At 43.8% G+C, this 20,788-nt stretch overlaps 1 protein-coding gene across 6 annotated transcripts in view; it reads left to right on the forward strand.

The window, feature by feature from the left end:
- Positions 1-20,788, forward strand: part of CEP290 (centrosomal protein 290) — a 164,983-nt gene that overhangs the window by 51,375 nt on the left and 92,820 nt on the right. For all 6 annotated transcript variants that reach the window (XR_013624171.1, XM_078782227.1, XM_078782229.1 and 3 more), the window contains exons 11-15: positions 5,727-5,849; positions 7,443-7,566; positions 8,687-8,847; positions 8,972-9,134; positions 18,596-18,696. Coding sequence is in view for 5 of the 6 variants with exons in the window: in XM_078782227.1 (XP_078638353.1) it covers positions 5,727-5,849; positions 7,443-7,566; positions 8,687-8,847; positions 8,972-9,134; positions 18,596-18,696 (672 nt within the window). In the remaining variant the exon portion in view is untranslated. The remainder of the gene's footprint in view (positions 1-5,726; positions 5,850-7,442; positions 7,567-8,686; positions 8,848-8,971; positions 9,135-18,595; positions 18,697-20,788) is intronic.

Here is a 20,788-nt window from a genome sequence, read left to right on the forward strand (position 1 = left end):
AAAGGGGGGGGGGGGGCCGTAACAGAAATTGGGGGCTCGTCCGGGATTTCCGGCCACATTTTACCAGGGGCGCTTTTAAATCTTTTACTCACAACAACCCTTTCCCTTAATTCACAATAAGCATACTATCTAGAATACTTCGAACCAGCAACACTACCCATAACAACAATCATTAAGGCCGAGTCCATAACATAACCAAGTTATAGGAGCATATAATGAGGCTCATATCAAGAAAATAATGATATAAAATAGTATTACAACAACATTTATGCGGGGCCTCGAAGGCCCCAGGCCTGCATTTGTGTCGGATTTTTGGGTTATAAGTGAAGAATGAAGATTTTCCCACGAGCCTGAATGAATTTTTTTTTTAAATGTCACTGAATTTTGTGTAACAACATGAAAGTCGGTGAAAACGAGGCTCATTCCAAAAAAATGCACAGCATAGTTTTTGCAACAACAAAAAAAAACGTTGTGGGCCTCTGAGGCCCAATCACTGCATCCAAGGGTTAAAACCCTTCCGTTTAGCAGTTCTTGGAAAATGATTACAGCATTTTACATCTCAACCAATCAAATTTTCTGCCTGCAGACCCGACCCGTGTCCTTTTCTTCTAAATATTGCATGGGGAAAAGTGTTCGATGAACTCTTTAGTTTGGTATATATATGTACAGTCGTGGCCAAAAATATTGGCACCCTTGCACTTCTTTCAAATAACTCACAATTTTCTCGAAAAATAAGTTGAAATAGACAAAAGTATTTGGTCTCCACAATTCTTTATTTCACTGTTAATATTACAGAACCGTTGTTTTTGATTCAGAACTTAATGTATCCTTTTAAATCAGAAAATAAAAAGAAATGGCATTGACAAAATTATTGACACCTTCGACTTAACATTTGATAGCATATCCTTTGGACAAAATACCTGCAGTCAAGCACTTCCTATAGCCATGAATGAGCTTCCGACACCTTTCTACTGGGAGTTTGTCCCACTCTTCTTGTGCAAACTGCTCCAGTTCTCCCAGATTTGAAGGATGCCTTCTCCCATCTGCTGTTTTCAGATCTCCCCACAGGTGTTCAATGGGATTTAGATCTGCACGAGTTGCTGGCCACTTCAGAACAGTCCAGCATTTTGTCTTGAACCATTCCTCGGTGCTTTTTAGCTCACCTGGAACGAAGTTCAGGGGAGCTTATGCGATAGTGCGTCATCAGTCCGTCCGTCCGTAAACACTTGAAACATCTTCTCCGAAACCGCTGATGGGATTGCGACCAAATTTGGCACAAATTATATTTGTTGTGTTGTGACTAATGTTTGTTCACGGCATTAAAAACAATCAGGGTCAAAGGGGGATTATCAGGGGTCAAAGTGGATCCAGGTTTGACCCCCCCCCAAAATAGGAATTTGCTTTTTCCTCTGAAACTCCACACACTATTTCGATGAAACTTTTCCACAACCTTCATCACCCATGATGTACCAAAGTTTGTTCACCGCATTAAAAAGAAATCTGCCCCTTTGGAGATCTACGGGGGGTCAAATGGGTCCAGGTTTGACCCCCCCAACATATATATTTACCTTCTTCTCTGAAACTCCACACACGATTTCGACGAAATTCACCACAACCTTCACCACCCATGATGTACCCAAAGTTTGTTCACGGCATTAAAATTAATCTGACTCTTTGGGGTTTATGGGGGGCGGGGGGGTTGCCCCATAAAATCGGTGTTTGCTTTCTTCTCAGAAACTACACTTGCAATTCTGATGAAACATTAACCACATTAACCCCCAAAATAGGTATTTTTTTGTTTGTTTGTTTAAAGTCTAATGATTTTGTTAGCTTGATTCTACTTGCTGCCCTGTCTTCTAGCAAGCATTGAAATTGGTTTAAAATACCTTTAGTCAGGGCAGTATACTGTTTACTCTATCAGGTGAGCGCCAGGGGTATCGCCCCTATGTTTTAAGTGTGTTTGGGGTCATTGTCCTGCTGCAAGACCCATGAATTTCGACGGAGACCCAGATTTCTGACACTGCGATGAACGTTGCACTCCTAAATGTCTTGGTAATGTCCTGATTTCATGATGCCATGCACACATTCAAGGCACCCAGTGCCAGAGGCAGCACAGCAACCCCAAAACATCACTGAACCTCCTCCATGTTTGACTGTAGGGAAGGTGATCTTTTCTTTGAACACTTCATTTTTGTTTTCTGTAAACATAGAGATGATGTGCTTTACCAAAAAGCTCGAATTTGGTCATCTGTCCGCAGGACATTCTCCCAGAAGGATTTTGGCTTGCTCAGGTGTGTTTTGGCAAACTCCAGTCGGGCTTTCTTATGTCTCTCTCTCAGCAGTGGGGTCCTCCTGGGTCTCCTACCATAGAACCCCCTTTCATTGAGGTGGTGACGGATGGTGCGAGTGGAAACTGTCGTATCTTGTGTCTGAAGGTCAGCTTGAATGTGTTTGGCAGTTGATCGAGGTGTTTTCTCCACCATTCGAACAATCGTTCGCTGCAATCTTCGATCAAGTTTTCTCTTAGGGCCAATTTCAGGGAGGTTGGCTACTGTGCCATGGGCCTTAAACTTCCTGATAGCATTGCGTATGGTGGACACCGGGACATCAAGGTCTCTGGAGATGGACTTGTAGCCTTGACATTGTCCATGCTTGACTACAATATTGTGTCTGACCTCAGACAAGCCTTTGGTTTTCTTTCTTTTCTCCATGCTCATTGCGGTACACACAGTGACACAAAACAGCAGAATGATTCCTTTTCTCTATTCAAACTGGTTGAATGAGTGATTTTTATATTGCAGGCACCTGCAATGCACCACAGGTGAGTTCAATTCCAAAGTAAAGGAGAATCACCGGCTTGAAATCTAATTATTTCTAACAACTTCTAAAAGGTGCCAATAATATTGTCTGGGCCAAGATTTAGTAATTTTTTCAGCTTTTTTTGTTTTGTTCCACTGCAAACCAAAGAAATACATATGTGGATTCCAAATTTTTTTTTTTCAACAGTTTTTGGAAGAAATGGTGAATGATTTGAAAAAAGTGCAAGGGTGCCAATATTTTCGGCCATGACTGTTTTTTTTTTGTTTGTTTTTTTTTTTTTTTTGTATACTGAATCGAGGCTCGTGAAAGAGCTAACATTTACTTCACAAACAAATCAACCAGACAAACAAAATACCCAAAAAGAGGGAGCGGAAGACAAGATGGGGAGAGAAGGGGAAGCGCACAAACACAACATCCGAGAGCAGGGAGATGTGTGGAAGGGAGAGGGCCCGGGGGGAGGAGGCATGGGAAGGGGGGGGGGGGGAGGGAGAAGTATAAAACACAAGGACACCAAGGACTTCCTGGACAGAAGTTGGTATTTCAAAAAAGTGGAATTGGGGTGAAATTAGTGGGGGTAGAAAAGATCAAGGTTTTGGATGGGGGAAGATAAGAGATGGTGGTGAACAGCTGTTTTAAAGACTTGGAGGGTGGAGTGGGATTGAAGAGAGTGAGGGAGTTTGTTCCAGAGGTGGGAGAAAAGAGGAATGAAGGAGTGAAGGTGAGCAGAGAGTCTTGATTTTGGCAGTTTAACCATAAGAGGGTTGCAGGCAGATCTTGTGCGACCTGTAGGAATATTTGCGGGACAGAGCCCAGAGAGAGCTGGGGGGGCAAGGCCAGAGAGGAGTCGGTAGAAGACGGAAAGACCACCAACCTGCCTGCGGTGAGTGAGTGAGAGGCCCTTGGAGTTAGCTTCATCGTGGGAGATTCCAATGATTCTGAATACTTTGGTTTCAACAGCGTGAAGGCGAGCTAGGTGTGAGGCAGGAGCACCAGCCCAGAGGGGAGAGCAGTATTCCATTGAGCTGCGGATGAAAGCCTTGTATGTGGTGAGGAGCTCAGGTGTGCCAAGGAAGGACTTCGCACGACGGAGGATGCCCAGTCGGCGACTGGCTTTGGAGGCCAGATTTGAAATGTGGTTTTCCCAGGAAAGATCATGGCAGATAGTGAGACCCAAAAGCTTGAGTGACAGAATTTCTTGGAGAGGATTATTCAGAAATTGGATGGGAGGGTTGTCCAGTCGGTCTTTTCGGAGAGACATCGTAAGAGTGTGAGTTTTGTCAGGATTGAAAGATATGTTCCACTTGTTTGCCCAGTCTGTGATTTTGTCAAGGTCTGCAGAGAGTGAGGAGGCTGCAGACTGCCGATCTGAGGGATGAAGAATGGAGCGACAGAGAGTAGAGTCGTCAGCAAAGAGATAGAGAGGATTTTCAAGAGAGTCAGAGAGATCATTGATGAAGACCAGAAAAAGCACAGGGCCCAGAACACTGCCTTGGGGAACTCCAGCCTGAACACGAAGAGGAGATGAGAGAAACCCATTCAGGGCCACACGTTGACTACGACTAGAGAGGAAGTCCGCCAGCCATGCGTGGAGATTTCCATGGATACCAAAAGAGGAGAGTTTGGTGAGCAGAGCTGGGTGCCAGACCGTATCGAAGGCACGTGCTATGTCAAGGGAGACTGCTCTAATTTCCTGTTTGGCATTGAGGACCTCCATCCATTGTTGAGAAAGCGGAAGCAGCATGTCCAGAGTGGAGTGTCCAGGTCTGAAACCAAATTGATGATCAGAGATCAAGCCATTGGAGAAGAGGAAAGATTTCATATCTGAAGCAATGATGGATTCCATGACTTTGCTGATAATTGGGAGAAGGCTGACTGGTCTGTAGTTGCTGGGATCTGTTTTTGCACCTTTTTTGTGCAAAGCGGTGATGTTGGCAGATTTCCAAGTATATGTACCTTTGAACTATCTAATCTGGGTTTGCATCCCGACTGGACTACACAGGCAGAAAAATGCTTCAATGAGTACACAATCTTCCAGGTTATACAAACCTCGAGAGCGTATACAAAAAAAAAAGTCCTTCGGACACTCTGTAAGCAGGCTGTCCCATCCTCTAGAAAGTTTATTGTGGTCAGAAAATATCCGTAGTTTATTTTGAACAGAGTAGGCCATTGCATGCTGGTACCCTAGCCAAATTCTAGATTGCTGCATTCATATTTAGGGGCACTGCATTAGCAACAAAAGTAATGTGACCAGCAGTCAGATACTACTTACTTTTTGTTGACGACTACGTCAATATAAAGTTTTTGAAGCAGAGAGTTGCTTTTCTCATTGAACATTATCATGATCTTGGATATTTTACACCTTCAGAGACGAATGTTACTTTTGATGCTGATATTACTTTGCAATGAGGAATTGGATTGCTGAAGAAATTGTCCACCCAGTGTCCATGTTTAACATTTTTAAAAACAAGAGGAGGGGGGGGGGGGGGGAAGGGGGGCGAAGAAGTTGATTGTGGTCATTTTGAAGTTTATTTTTCAAACAAAACCTTTTAAATAATGCATCCCTACCCGAATACATCTCGTCAACAAAATTACCTGTCCAGGAATTAAAGTACCACAGTTGTGCCAATCCTCCACTGTCAAGTAGCATATTCTGGTTTTTATTTATTTTTGGTTGAGAAAATCAGTGAGAATAGAGTTAAATGGTGGTCATATCTTTGGTGTGTCTATTTTCTCCTGAAGCTATTCTGAAGGGTCAGGTCATTTTGTTTCGACTTTCCCTTATGATGGTGAATATTGGCATGCACTTTTAGAACTTATTGTTTATTTGTTTATTGAAATGCTTTTCCTCAGGTTTCCCTCTTCGCATCTGTTAAATTTGTGCTCTTTGTTCTCTGCTGTGCCACCAGCAAGTTTTCAAAGCGAAAGACGAGGCTGTTCTTCAGTACCAGCAGGAACTGGCCGAAGTACGTGAGCACCTGCAGATTGCGCAGCTTGACTCCGATAGGACGAGCATCCTGGTCCTGCAGCAGGTGTGCTCACTGAGATGGTACTATAAATATACACTGCATGGCCAAAAGTATGCAGACACCCCTTCTAATTAGTGGATGCGGCTGTTTCAGCCGCACCCATTGCTGACAGGTATATATAATCAAGCACACAGCCATGCAATCTCCATAGACAAACATTGGCAGTAGAATGGGCCGTACTGAAGAGCTCAGTGACTTTCAACATGGCACCGTCATAGGATGCCACCTTTCCAACAAGTCAGTTCAACAAATTTCTGCCCTGCTAGAGCTGCCACGGTCAACTGTAAGTGCTGTTATTGTGAAGTGGAAACATCTTGGAGCAGCAACAGCTCAGCTGTGAAGTGGTAGGCCACACAAGCTCACAGAACGGGACCGCCGAGTGCTGAAGCGTGCAGCACGTAAAAATTGTTTGTCCTTGGTTGCAGCGCTCACAACCAAGTTCCAAACTGCTTCTGGAGGCAACGTCAGCACAACAACTGTTTGTCGGGAGCTTCATGAAATGGGTTTCCATGGCCGAGCAGCCGTACACAAGCCTAAGTTCACCATGCGCAATGCCAAGCGCTGGCTGGAGTGGTGTAAAGCTCGTCGCCATTGGACTTTGGAGCAGTGGAAACTCGTTTTCTGGAGTGATGAATCATGCTTCACCATCTGACAGTCCAACGGACAAATCTGGGTTTGGCGGATGCCAGGAGAACGCTACCTGCCCGAATGCATAGTGCCAACTGTAATGTTTAGTGGAGGAGGAATAATGTTTGATTGATCTCCCGATGTCCCTGCTCTCAAATGTTGTGTTTGTGTGTTTGTGTGCGTCCTCCCCTTCTCTCCCCATCTTGTCGACCGCTCCCCTTTTTATATACTTTGTTTGCTTGTTTGTTTGATAAATGTTAGCTCTTTCACGAGCCTCGACTCTGTACACAAAAAAAAAAAAAAAAAAAAAAGGTCTGGGGCTGTTTTTCATGGTTCGGGCTCGGCCCCTTAGTTCCAGTGAAGGGAAATCCTAACGCTACAGCATACAATGACATTCTAGAGGATTGTGTGCTTCCAACTTTGTGGCAACAGTTTGGGGAAGGCCGTTTAGCTATAGTTTGTTATAGCAAAGAGGGGGGGGAGGGGGGGGACCAACTCCACATTAATGCCCATGATTTTGGAATGAGGTGTTCGATGAGCACATGATCCACCATGCGATAACCCGGGTTTCCCCGTTAAATTTTAATCATTTTACATTATTAATTGAGCAGCGCAATTAACAAAGGTGTGTGTCACAAAGGATTTTCCTTTCACACGAACCCGGGTTACACTCCCCCTAAAATAGATTAATTAAATATGTAAAATGATTAAAAATCACGGGGCAACCCGGTTACGGCGTGGTGGATCACATATGGGTGTGATGTTTGGGTGTCCACATACTTTTGGCCATGTAGTGTATATAGTAAATTGCTTCCAATTTACTTTATCTTCACCCCCACCTCCCAGCCGTGTGTGCATAATATCCTGATGGCCTTTGGTACAAAAAAGTTGAACTTGGTGTTAAAATGATCATTCCTGTTCAGAATAAACTTGGCAATGTGAAGATTTTTCTCATACTCGTGACCACAGGCCTTGCAAGAAAGGGACCATCAGGTGGAGGTGCTGACAGACCAGGTGGTGCAGGGAACACAGGAACTCAATCAGAACTCCATACTCATCGAGGAGTTTCATTCTCAGCTGGATCAGAATTTGGGTGGGAATGGTTGGAAACTTAATTGGGAATCCCCATCCACTTTATGGATTAACCTGTCATTGTAACATTAATATGCTCTTACTTTCCTCTATTTATTTTTCAACTTTAGCGTGTTTCGACTTTGACCTCACCCCTTATAAATGGAAAAGGAAAACAAGAAGATTTGGTGTCTGAGTTCTAAAAAAACCTCATTTGTAGTGCTTGAAAATATTGCATATAACATGCAGGACAAGGACATTAGCTATTGTCAACAGAGTACAGGGGATTTAAAGCAGTGGTCCCAGAATCATGATCTATGTGCACGTGCACGTGTCATGAGGTCACGTGAATTCGTGTGCATCATGTAAATTACGGAGTTTTGAGGCATAAATGTCCAACCTAAGCATAAGGCGAAGGAATACATATTTCGTATTCGTGCATTTAATATCTCTAAGCAATTAATTTGACATAAATGTCGACAAATTACAACCGGCTTGATCGACAATGTGCATGTGTACACAAAGTCACTTGAACTGATGACATCAACTGCACAAGGTCTACATGCTCATGAGAACACTGAACAGGCCAACCCATTTCTTGAACACTTGTGAGACATCACCATCTTCTGCTGTCCCAGATTCCTGTCTCTGATCTTTTCTACAGTCAAAAATGTCACTTACTCCTTTCACTGACTCTTCCCTTCTGTCTCTGTGCTTTATTAGTTCAATTTAAGCTTCTTTGTCAACTTTTCCTATCTGCTCACATCCTCTTTGTCTACTTATTTTCCTCTGTTCCATTGTCCTCTACTTTTGTCTCTACCCCTATCCGTTTTTTAATGCCCTTCAAACACTTGTTCCTCTCTGCTCCATGGCTGCTGTCTTGCTTTTCACTCTTGCCATTCAACTGTTCCACAAATCATCAATATTATAAAGCAGGAGTGTCCACCCGTCTGTCCTGAAGCGACTTCCTCGGTTTACCTACTAACTCACTACTATTTTAATAAATATATGCATCTTATGTGATTTTTAAATTGTATGTATACTAATTGGATTTGAGTTTCAAGCTCTTGTGAGCCTGAGCATTTTCCCTTAATTTCATGAAGTCCTGGTTTCGAGTCTTAACCTTATGATCCATGGTACAGGTGAACCAGAAGGTAAGCTGCGACAGCTACAAGTGTCATTGAGCCGCCTGAATGAGCGGGCTGCGGAGGCCGAAAAAGAGACCCGTCGAGTGGAGTGTGATGCTCAAGCCAAGGATGAGATGATTAACAATTTGCTCACCTGTCTGCGTAACTATGAGGCGGTATGTCCTGAAATTTTTCTCTACTTTTGGGAACGCATTATAGTGTAATTACAAATGGTTGGGCTTTTACTCCTGGCAGTGCGTGTTCCAGCTGGATGATGCCAATGCTTTCCTTTCTCTACAGGGCCATTATGGATTGCCAGAGGCCTTGCGTGAGTTGCAAGAATGTCGGGGCCAGCTTGAAAGGAGAGAACGGGACATGGCAAAACTGACACAAAATGTAAATGAGACGCAGCTGCAGTTGGACGATTTCATGGAGGAGAACGAGGGGCTGAGACAGCGCTTAGGTACTGAATACAGCACATGCCCACTGTTTAACCATTTTTACCACCAGCGTTTTTGGTGGTTTGTTCTCTGCCGTGTTTGGCAACCACACTTGCAGAGAGTGAAGTTGTCAATCCAAAATATCGGTAATGCCATTGAAAGGTTTGCTGCCCAACCTGACCAACAGTTCCAAACAGCCCAACTCCAACTTGGAAATAGAGATTAAATCATTACAAAGTTAATGTTTTGTTTGCATCTTGAAGACATCGATTTTCACCATTGTATCAACCTGTGTACTTGCCTCTTATTTTGGCTGTCTTTCCATGTCCACGATGGGATAGACAAATTTCACATTTGGAAGTTTTCATGCATGAGTCATGCCAAGAACAGATAGCTGAATGTGTGGAGATGGTCCAAGTGTGCTGTGAGTGATGGCATTTTAGCACACACACTCACTTATTCTTGTATTCCACTGTTTGTTTGCCATCTATTCAATGTGTGCAGTCAGCCTGGTGTTCGCTTAACCGTTAAAGTGGCTGGTTTAAGATCTTCGGGTCTTGAGTATGAGTCCCTGTTGTGCCGTTGGAATAACACCAGGTGGGTTGACGCAGCTTGTCATCCTTCAGAAGTCGGCAAAATGAGTACCAGCTTACTAGTAACAGAGGCGTTGCGTCTGAGGCATAGCCGTACCTTCAGAAAAAGATGCAACCAGCAGCCACGGGCTGCATGCAAAACAAAAACAACGATATGCACCGTTATTTTGCTCATCTACTTCACCCTCGTCAAATCCTCTTCACTCTCGTCTCTTTTCTCCATTTTGTATCTTGGTCATGGCTTATCGTGCTCTATAAAAGTGTGTGTGTGTGTGTGTGTGTGTGTGTGTGTGTGTGTGTGTGTGTGCGTGCATGCGTGTGTGTGCGTGCATGCGTGTGTGTGTGTGTGTGTGTGTGTGTGTGTGTGTGTGTGTGTGTGTGTGTGTGTGTGTGTGTGTGTGTGTGCGCGCGCACGTGTGTGTGTGCTTGTGTGTGTGTGCGTGTGTGTGTGTGCTTGTAAGTGTGTTTGTGCTTGTGCGCATGTGTGCATGTGTATGTGCCGTCACCACTGGACATCTCGGTTCACGAATGTCTAAGACTAAATGGAGCCTTCCCCGGTGCTGAAGCATCCATCTTCACCCAAGCAAGGAACCACGACTCGTGGATCAAGCCGTCTCCTTATCAGTGCTCCATTTAACGGAGCCTTCCCTGGTCCTGAAGCATCCAGCTTTACCCAAGCAAGGAACCACGACTCATGGATCAAGCCGTCTCCTTATCAGTGCTCCATTTGACGGATCATTCTTCGGTCCTGAAGCATCCATCTTCAGCCCAACATGGAACCACCACTCATGGATCAAGCAGTCTCCTTATCAGTGCTCCATTTAACGGAGCCTTCCCCAGTCCTGAAGCATCCATCTTCACCCAAGCAAGGAACCACGACTCATGGATCAAGCCGTCTCCTTATCAGTGCTCCATTTAACGGAGCCTTCCCTGGTCCTGAAGCATCCAGCTTTACCCAAGCAAGGAACCACGACTCATGGATCAAGCCGTCTCCTTATCAGTGCTCCATTTGATGGAGCATTCTTCGGTCCTGAAGCATCCATCTTCAGCCCAACATGGAACCACAACTCATGAACCAAGCCATCTCCTTATCCGTGCTCCGTTTTTCCCTCCATCCCCGAAGTGGTAATGATGTAGGTCTGCACGACCTCCCGTGTGTCCGCTGGGGCAGTGCCGCATATATAGAATCTGGCCAACTCGACTATGATATCCTAATAGGTGATATTTTGTTACCCAACCAGCCACCAGCATTATTAAATCATCTATCTATAATTCCAGTAATCTCTGTGTGTATGTTTGTTTGTCTGTATGTCTGTGACCGCTGTTTCTCGACAACCACGGGTCCGATATACTTTAAACTTGCCAGGTATATTGCTGGGGACCCGAGGATGTGCCTTTTCAAGGTTTCATATTAATCGGACAAGTAGTTACCGAGCTATGTCCAAAAAACGATTCAACCAATCAGAGAGCAGCGAGCTATCACGTGTGCCGAACGTGCCGAACAGACTCTGCCTCGGACGGCACATTTGAGAGCGTATTCATTTATTTCACGTTGGCAAACTATGTTGGCGTTAAACTATGTTTTAAAACTAATTAAAACTAATTTGCGATTCTTTCGCTTTCCTGCGCGTTTGTGCACGCTATGGCGATTTCTTTACCAAACTCCGCAAGCCGTTCGCTTTGGACCAAACCATTTCATGTAAATAGAGGGGGGGGATTGTCAGCGTACTCGCAAGCCGTTCGCTTTGGACCAAACCATTTCATGTAAATAGAGGGGGGGGATTGTCACCGTACTCGCAAGCCGTTCGCTTTGGACCAAACCATTTCATGTAAATAGAGGGGGGGGATTGTCACCGTACTCGCAAGCCGTTCGCTTTGGCTTTGCGAATGGACCAAACCATTTCATGTAAATAGAGGGGGGGGGGATATAATTTTAGATATATATATAGTACGGGCATGCCCTAGTAGTTATAAAGACGTGAATTATGAACTGATTTTTGACTCTGCTGAGACATGGATGGGAGTGAAATCCAGGTGGTGAATGGGGGTCGATGAGTAGGGTCGATTAGGTTCATGGGTGGGCAGTTAGAGGGAGAAGCCTGCTTTTCATGGGGGTTGGGATTTAAAAAAAAAAAGGCCAGGGATTGACCAACAGGCCCTTTCAACACTTTCCTATCCCAGGAACTACTTGACCTAATCTCAATATCAAGATTGTATTGACAATTATAAAGTTTATTTTGATTGAAATGGTGCGCACGCCCAATTTGCACTTGAACGCCTAATTTGCATTTCACGAGTGGCATTCCGTTGGACCTCAAGGTCTCTTTTCAAGTCTTTCAAGGACCTCAAGGTCTTCATGCGGTCCACAAAAATCTCCAAAATTCCCTGTCTGCTCTGGAGTATCATAAGGATGGCAGAATCTTTAGCAGTGGGCAGGAGGGGATGGAGAGTTGGTTGCAATACATGGATACATGATGAATGGTGCCAGATCTATTTGATTTCCATATGCAAATGTGTATTTATTTACTATAAGCAACTGCATTTTTTAGAATGACACTTTATATCATTGTTATCATGAACACGATAACCTGTGCTTTTCAGCGATATTGAGAGAGACCGAGACAGACCGAGACAGACACAGACAGAGACGCGGAGACTGTTATGTCCTTTTATTACAAAACCATTATGCATCAAAATGTACAAAACCAGGCATTAAAAATAATTAAGGGGAGCAGGAGCAAAGGATGTTTAAACGAAAAACAGGAAGTACAGTGAATTCACCGCATGACTAAACATCCATCAGTTACATGGCAAGTACATTATTTATTGCCCACGTTTCCTCAAAGGAAGGTATTTTGTCCATAGACTTGTAAAAACAAAATTCTAACTTGATCCTAGCAGCTACTAGGCCCAGAAACTTGGCCGAAAGGTTGTCTGCACTTCTTTGAGAATTTTCAAGTTTCATTTTCCTTGTACGGTATATGGATTTCTTTGCTAAAGAAAGGAGAAAGTTAGGCAGAGAATTTCCCTTCTCATGCAATAGAGGAGCATAGCCAAAAATAAATGTTTTAAGGCTACATTTTAAAGAAAGCTTTGAACCCCATTCATGAAGTAAAGTAAACAAGAAAATCAAGCGTTCACACTTGATATATGCATGATGCAAGGTCTCCAGGATATCACAGAAAGGACACATCAGAATTTGAGGAACGAAAAATATGTAAAAGATGGTTTGTGGGGGAGCACCCAGTGTGCCAGTTTCCAAGACAAATCACCAGTTTTCTTTGGTACCAGCTTGTGATAAAAGGCTTTCCAGTTAGGTTGGAAGAGGTATTCGAAAGGCAAACAATTGTGTCACTAATTGGATTTCCACTTTCCGAGAGAGTGCCCAATTATCTTTACGCAAGTTTTATACAAGTTACGCTGTTCACCTGCACTAAAGAAAGAGCGAAAATGAATCTCGGGCAAATATTTGCATACTGAGCCAAAGGCTGTTACCACAGGGATGAGTACTAGGTTTGGGAAAGCAATTTGAGTCATCAGCGGTGCCAGGAGAGCGTTCCCAATGCGCATTCATTTTTTGGTACACATTAAGTACATGACATAGTAGTTCTGATTTCAAACGGATGGAATGCATCCCAACCTTGGCTGCTGGTGCTGCAACACTCATCCACTGGGTATTTCCAATCATCAAATCAGCAACCCTTTTGATGTCATTTTTACAAAGCAGTCAATGATGAAGCGACATGTTCTTATTTTACAATGAGGAGGCTTTGCCAAAGCGATTGGAACAGTTCACCAGTTTTTTGTATTTCTTCAGTATTGCGTCCAACCACACCTGCACCATCAGTATATGCAGAGACCTGAACAGGGTTCATTCGCAAGTTGCCACAACCAGACAAGATGCTACATAACAGCATCAAAAAAGGCTCAATCACCAAAGAATACAGTGCACCAGATAGAGGGCAACCCTGTCGAATACCCCTTCCAACCTTTACAAAGGAATTTAGCTCGGAGTTCACTTTAATGAGTGAGAAAATGTCATTGAACAATAACTTTACAAGAGAAATAAGGGGGATACCAAAACCAAAGCACTCCAATACTTTAAACAGATATTTGTGGCTGATGCCATCAAAGGCTTTCTCTTGATCTCATAAAATTAGACCTAAATGGTCATCGTATAGCTTGCACACATTCCACAGGTCTCTAATCAAAAATATGTTTTCATGCATTTGTTTGTTAGGGATGCAGTAGGATTGATCAGCATGAATTAATGTCTCTAAAAAGGGGAAATGCGACAAGCTAAGGCTTTAGGCAGTAGTTTATAGTCGGGGTTCAGTAAAGCAACTGGGCGCCAGCTGGTAATGAGCTAAGGATCCCCTTTTGTGCAATAAAGTAATTGTAGCTCTCTGACAGCTGAGGGGCAATTTCCCACTCTGGAGACTTTCTAGGATGACCGTCAAAAGTTCTGGGCCTAATAATGGCCAAAAGGCTTTATAAAATTCTATGGGTAAGCCGTCTAGTCCTGGCGATGTTCCATTCGGTAGGGAGGCAAGAGAGTCAGAGAGAGATCCTTTGAGGAAAGAGGGGAGCCTAGCAGTTCTCTTTGATCACTACTAAGTGTTGGCAAGTTGGAGGTGAAGAAACGCAGAGAATCATCATCGACATCACTTTCATTAAACAGAGTTGAGAAGAAATTATGAACTTCACTCTTTGATATCATTTTGTGTAGACGTAACATAACCATTTTCGAGTTTCAAAGCCTCAATTTGTCTAGGTTGAGAGTTCAGCTTGTCAAAAGCGAGTAGGTGCATCTAGCTTGTGTATGTGATCCATGCGCAAGTGGACCATTGCACCTTTTGATTGGTAGTCAATCAAGTCATTGAGAATGGACTTTTTTTTTTCCAATAGTAACGTCTCAATACTTAGCATAAAAGCATTTGCTAGATCTGACTGTAGACTTAAGATTTCTTTTTCTAATACCATCCTTTCCCTCTTGGCATGTGAGGATGAGAAATGTGTAAACTGATGGCAGAATACAGTTATCTGTGCTTTAACATAGTCCCACCACATTCCAGAACTAGTAAAATTCATCTTTTTATGCATTACATTTCTTAAAATCAATTGAAAGGCTTCACAAAAGGCATTATCCTCAACCAAATTGACATTAATCTTCCAGTAAGGGCTAGCGTGTTTCCGCGGAGCAAGTTTAAATGAGGGCGACACTAACAGGTGATCAGAAAAGAAAGAAGGTACTATATCAGACTTTAGTGTTATATTCAACATTGGTGGGTTCACGTAAATTTTGTGTAGTCTAGCAATAGTGTGCACATTACTAGCACACCTAGACCAGGTAAATTGTCGCAGTCCAGGTGCTGAATTCTCCAAGCATCGATCAGTCCTACTGTTATTTTTTTTTTTTTGAAAGGTTTAGTCGACCTTGGGTGTGGCTCTGCGCTGTTCCTGTCCAGAGTAAGATCAGGGCTGCAGTTAAAGTCACCACTCATTAGAAAACAACAGTTGAGATCTACAGTAGAACCACCTTTAGAGGCCATTTTTCCCTGCAGAGCCTTTTTCGGGCACCACGGTCCCCTTTTTGAAGCAATTTTTTTAATGGCCGGATGCCCTTCCTGCCACCAACCCTATTAGTCGCCTCTTGCGACACACAGGGAATTACCAGTGAACTGGTACTCAATTTGCCGACCTCGGAAGGATGACAGGCTGAGTCAACCCCTCTGGTGTTAATTAAGCAATCGACCGGGATTCAAACCCAGGATCCTAGGATCCCAAGCGGGCACCCTAACCGCTAAGCCAACACCAGGGCTATAGTAGATAAGAAAGAATCCACTTCGTCAAAGAAAGTAAATCGTTCTGTGCTCTTACTGGAAGCATATACATTTAGGAAAACAAAGGACTTATTGATAATAACAAATTCAAGGCAGGCCAAATGTCCACCAATAACTTCCTTATAACTCATTTGGGAGGGTGCAAGTGAAGAATAAATGTAGAAGACAACCCCCCGGAGCAGGAGTTTACATCACTGAAAAACCATTGCCCTTTCAATAATCTTTGCCATTGTACCTGAGAATAAGCATCTGTGTGTTTCCTGTAATAATAATATGTCTAAGTGTAAGTGCTGTGCCAGATCTCTAACTTGAACTTTACGCTCAAGGCTGGCACCACCATTGAATATTTGCCTGCAACGTTTTGATCGTAGTAAGCAAGCAAGGTAGGAGAGGTTCATTTTGTTAGCTCTTTCCATGCTTTCTGAATCATTTTTTTCAATCTATGCTTTTGAGATTCAGTAAAGGTGGAAGAGTCAGGATTATGTACTACTTATTTCAGTTTAGTGATTAATGTCAACATGTCTGGAAGATGGTGCTTCAACTCTATGATCCTCTTGCGAAAGGAGTCTTGCAAAAATACAAGGAGCTCATTATCTGAAGGCATATCTTCAGCTCTTCGAGTCTGAGCTTCCACACCTTCGTGTGTGTGTGTGTGTGTGTGTGTGTGTGTGTGTGTGTGTGTGTGTGTGTGTGTGTGTGTGTGTGTGTGTGTGTGTGTGTGTGTGTGTGTGTGTGTAACATTTTTCTGTTGAGGAAGGTCGTCCTTCTATACATTTACTCATTCTTCTCCTATTTTGTCAACGTCCTTATTCCTCACCTCTACACTCTCTTCAATTTGCTCTTTTGAGGGAGTCAGCATACAATGTACTCCTTTCCGCGATTGTGAAGACGACGAGTCTGTGCAGTGAGCGTTTTGTGAAACGGCACCCTCTATAGAGGCAGAAACTCCTTTCGCCGTTTAAAGTTTATATTCTATTTTTTCATCATTAATACTGATACTGCACAAAGCCTCCACATTGTCTCCCTCCTGTAGCAAAGCAAACCTGTTAGAAAGATTAATATCGGCACCAGATATGTTCATGTTTGTGGCTCCTTTAATCGAGGGCGATATGTTTCTAACAGCAGACTTGCGTTTTTTAACTTTCGAAACATTAACGTACCCCTCGTTTGTAATTTCCATGCATTCGTCACAAGCGTTTGTGTCTGCTCGTTCATCCGGTGTGTTCTGTTGACTTATCAGAGGACGCTGTATAACATTGGACTGAGGGTCATTATATATAGGGTTAGTAACATTTGAGGAAGGTTCATTTCTAACATTGTCAGCAACGATGTGGAGAGGATCATTATGAATAGGGTCGGTCGGCCATGTTGGGGAGAGAACCGCTCTTTGTAACAGAGGTTGAGGCATCAATCCAAGGGTCGTTATCGCCAGCATTGGCGGGAGGTGGCTTCCGACTTTGCAGACAGGCCTGTTTGTGTCCAGTCGCTTTGCAAGCAAAGCACTTTAGGGAGTTAGTGGAGACATAAACCTGGTAGTCATGACCATGCAAACTGAACTTTAAAGTGACATTGAGTGAAGCATGTTCTTTTTTTAAAGTATCATAAATACTTGTCTGTGAAAACTTATGACGTGGCTGACTCGCTTATCCTTGAAGCCGATGGAGCATTTTTAATGGAGAAACACAGTTACCGTAATGCTGTAATGCTGCAAATATTGTTTCATTCTTTAGGAACGGAGAGGCATTACTAATTATTACCTTCTGGACAGGGCTATCAAGCGGGTACATCACGATAAAGGTCACAGAGCCGAGGGACAAACCTTGTTCAACAATCAAGCTGACGAGTGCTTTGTTGGCCACAAAAACGATCACTCGCTTGTTCATACGTGAAGCAGCATGCACCTTGTCATATCCAATCGTCCCTGGCTCGGTTCTCGCTCCCATCAAAGTCATTGTTCTTGGCGTGGTCCTGGATCCCATGGAACTCGGTCCCATGTGGGCAGAACTTGGCAAAAAGGGAGTTTCCAAAGCTTGGGTTTTTGTCCACAGCATGATGGGGTTGGCAAAACCCAACAAAGCCGCAAGGCCAGGCCACGTCCCAAATGCATTTCGATCACCGCAACTCCGGGCACCACATGCGCGGCCACCTCCCCATCAAAGCTGCTACCCTGGCTCGGTTCTCACTCCCATCGAAGTCGTTGTATTCAGCATGGTCCTCGATCCTACAAAACCTGGTCTCTCTCGTCCTTAATGGACGGAACTTTTTTAGCGGAAGTTCGGCAAAGCTTGGACTTTCTAACCCGGCAGCACGGGGTCAACAAGTCCTGTCAAGCTACAAGACCAGGTTGTGTCACAAAAGCATGTCTGATGGCGTGATATAGTGGGTGCTTGGACAGCATGTTAACTGTTTGATGCGGCTCTCAGTCCTTTCCGTCCCAGGCAAGAGGGAGGCGCAAATCACGCCACCTTCCCCTCACCGCAATATTGTGTGTGTAAACTCATATTTACTATACTCATGTGTAAACTCGTGTGTGCTTGTTATATATATCAACCAGCATCTGCAAACCAAGATGGTGAATTGAACCCCCATTTCCCCCTCCCCTCTTTCCCCCAATAATTCCCCAAGATGAACCCCCATCTTGTTATAAAGATGACAAATAAATATGTCATGACCTCAATAGATCTGAGGTCCATTACCTTGCCCCCATTATATTGTAGGTTAAAAATCCAGCTGGCTCTCCAATGATCTTGTGGGAAGGAGTGCCTGCCCTGCTTTACCTGGTTGACATGCAGTGCTCGCCTGCACTTTGTGATTGACTTTTAAATACCCTCCGGGCAACCTGGAATGGGCAATAAAATGCTGAATATGAAAATCAATTACTGTACTGCACTTATTCCCTTAACCTTAAAAAACTTTTTAGCCGATTAAATGAAAATGGATTGAAAATGAAAATGGAAATGCAGGTAAATCAAAAACTCATAGTTTCTTGCCTCCAGTCAACATTGTGGGCTTTGTATATTTCTTGCCTGCTTTTCTTGGATTTCTCAGGTTTAGAACCAAAGGAGATGGTGGACCTGACTGGGTTCAGGAAGAACAAGGTTCTCAACAGGCAGAGATGTCTTGCTGAAAATCAAGCTCTGCACAAACAGGTAACCTGAACCACTTGTTTCTCATCTCACCACGTGATCATTTCTAAAATCACCAACCATTGTGCATGGTTCCTCATACCGTTCAAAGATGATCGCTGTAAGTGTTAGGTGACTTTAGATATGCTTTAGCCAAATGCTGCCACTCTCTCAATAAGTACAAGCATTAGACTTATGAAAGAGTAGGTCAGGAATGGTTAAAAGCATTAATAACAGTCACAGAAAGGGCAGAGTGCATCCGAAATGAGATTTATCAACAAATGTATATATTTGTCTGCTAAAAGTCTTGACTGTATTTGAAACAGCAATGTAGGAAATACGAAGTATATCGTACTGAATACATTAGATGAAAATGAAAGAATGCACTTTGGACAATTTATTTAGTGAAAAATCACATCAAGTAAGTGATGCCATGGGCATCCACACAAAATTGTGCCCGCTGCACAACACACTCTATCACTGATGCCAGTGTTACCAACTGAATGTTAAGGATTTCTCCACGAATATTGTCCTTTAGTTCCTGTAAGGTCTTGGGTTTTGTATGGTATGCCTTGTCCTTGAGGTAGCCCAAGAGAACACACATTGTCCTTTTTCATAATCCAACACAGTGAAGTCTCGGAAAACTGCAGTTCATGGGATCGTCATTTACACAAATTATTCGGGGAACGCACGACGTCTTCCTGGACAGCCGCAATGCTTGCTGCAGTTATCACTGACCTCGGACGACCTGACATTTCTGCATCTGCCACTGAACCAATCTGTCGGAATGCCGTCACCAATCTCCTTTGGCTTTGTCTGTTGGTGCTATTCTCACACCATGTGCTCTTCGGGATTCACGCTGTGCACACAAAGCACTGCAACCGTTTCGGCAGTACAGCTCCACAAACGGTGCCCTCTGCTGAAGTGTCCACTTATCCATGATAAATCCAACCCTTAAGATTAACTTGCAACAGAAAAAAAGTTACTATATTGCCTTCAGCACAATTTACAATGCAAATACAATCATGACTTTTGGAAAACCGTGTCCGTGTCCGTGTCCGTGTCCGTGTCTGTGTGTCTGACCGATTTTATTTTGTTTAAGGTCCGGATGCAGATCCGGCTTATCGGCGGAATACAAAATGTGTGCTTTCCACCGAGTGTCGTTCTACTTAGTAGTGTTTTCCATGTAGTTGTCATGAATTTGGTTCAGCAATCGGGCCCTTCACCTGCACTTGGTTCCACCAATGGTCACTTGCTTGCACGTTTCAGTTCCGGTGATTATGTGGACGCAAAGGCTTTGTGATGGTTGGCCACTAAGGTGGTCCAAAAATTTGAAGATTGGATTTTCATTTCTCCACAAGCCTGTCCCTATTCCTATTGAAGAAAGTAGTTTGTGGTGAAAATTTGAGCTTGATTGGACAATATTTAGAGGTTGCTCAAAATGTTGACAAATTTTAATGAATAATAAGATACTGTAGCGACCCATGGGTCCCCCAAGCGAGACCAGCAGCAGAATCTCCTTGCTCCAGCCGGTGACGTCACCGGCGGACAACCTCGGCGCCAGGGTGGCTGGTCACGTGACCACCAAAGCGTGCCGCGCGTGCGGTTATAATCCTTTGCACCTGTCGGTCACGTGACCACCGAAACACGCCTCGCCTGAGAGGCGTGGCTTTCGGTTTCGGTTATGCTTTCTGGTTTGGATATACAGTGAAACCTTGACTTACGAGTGCACCAACTTACGAGTTTTCCGAGATACGAGCCGTCGCTCGGCGGTTTTTTGCTTTGAGATGCGAGCCGAGATCTGAGTTATGAGCTTACGCCACCCGCCACTAGGTGGCCCAACGAGCGTTCCGGTCACGTGGTTATCTTGCCGTGCAAGCATCTCTGCCGTATATCGCTGCTGCTTTGTTTTCGCATGTTGGTTATTTTGGAAAATTTCTTAGTTTTAACCATGGGTCCTAAGAAATTGAGTGCCAAGGGCAGTACTGAGAAGAAGAAGAGGATGATGTGCTTGGATATAAAACACGCAATCGTCGAAAAACATGAGCGAGGTGTGCGTGTTGTCGACTTGGCGAGGCAGTACGATCGTAGTACTTCTACGATATGTACGATTTTG

The sequence above is a fragment of the Myxine glutinosa genome, chromosome 7 (assembly GCF_964187855.1).
Source record: "Myxine glutinosa chromosome 7, kmMyxGlut1.1, whole genome shotgun sequence".
NCBI classification, from domain to species: Eukaryota; Metazoa; Chordata; class Myxini; order Myxiniformes; family Myxinidae; genus Myxine; species Myxine glutinosa.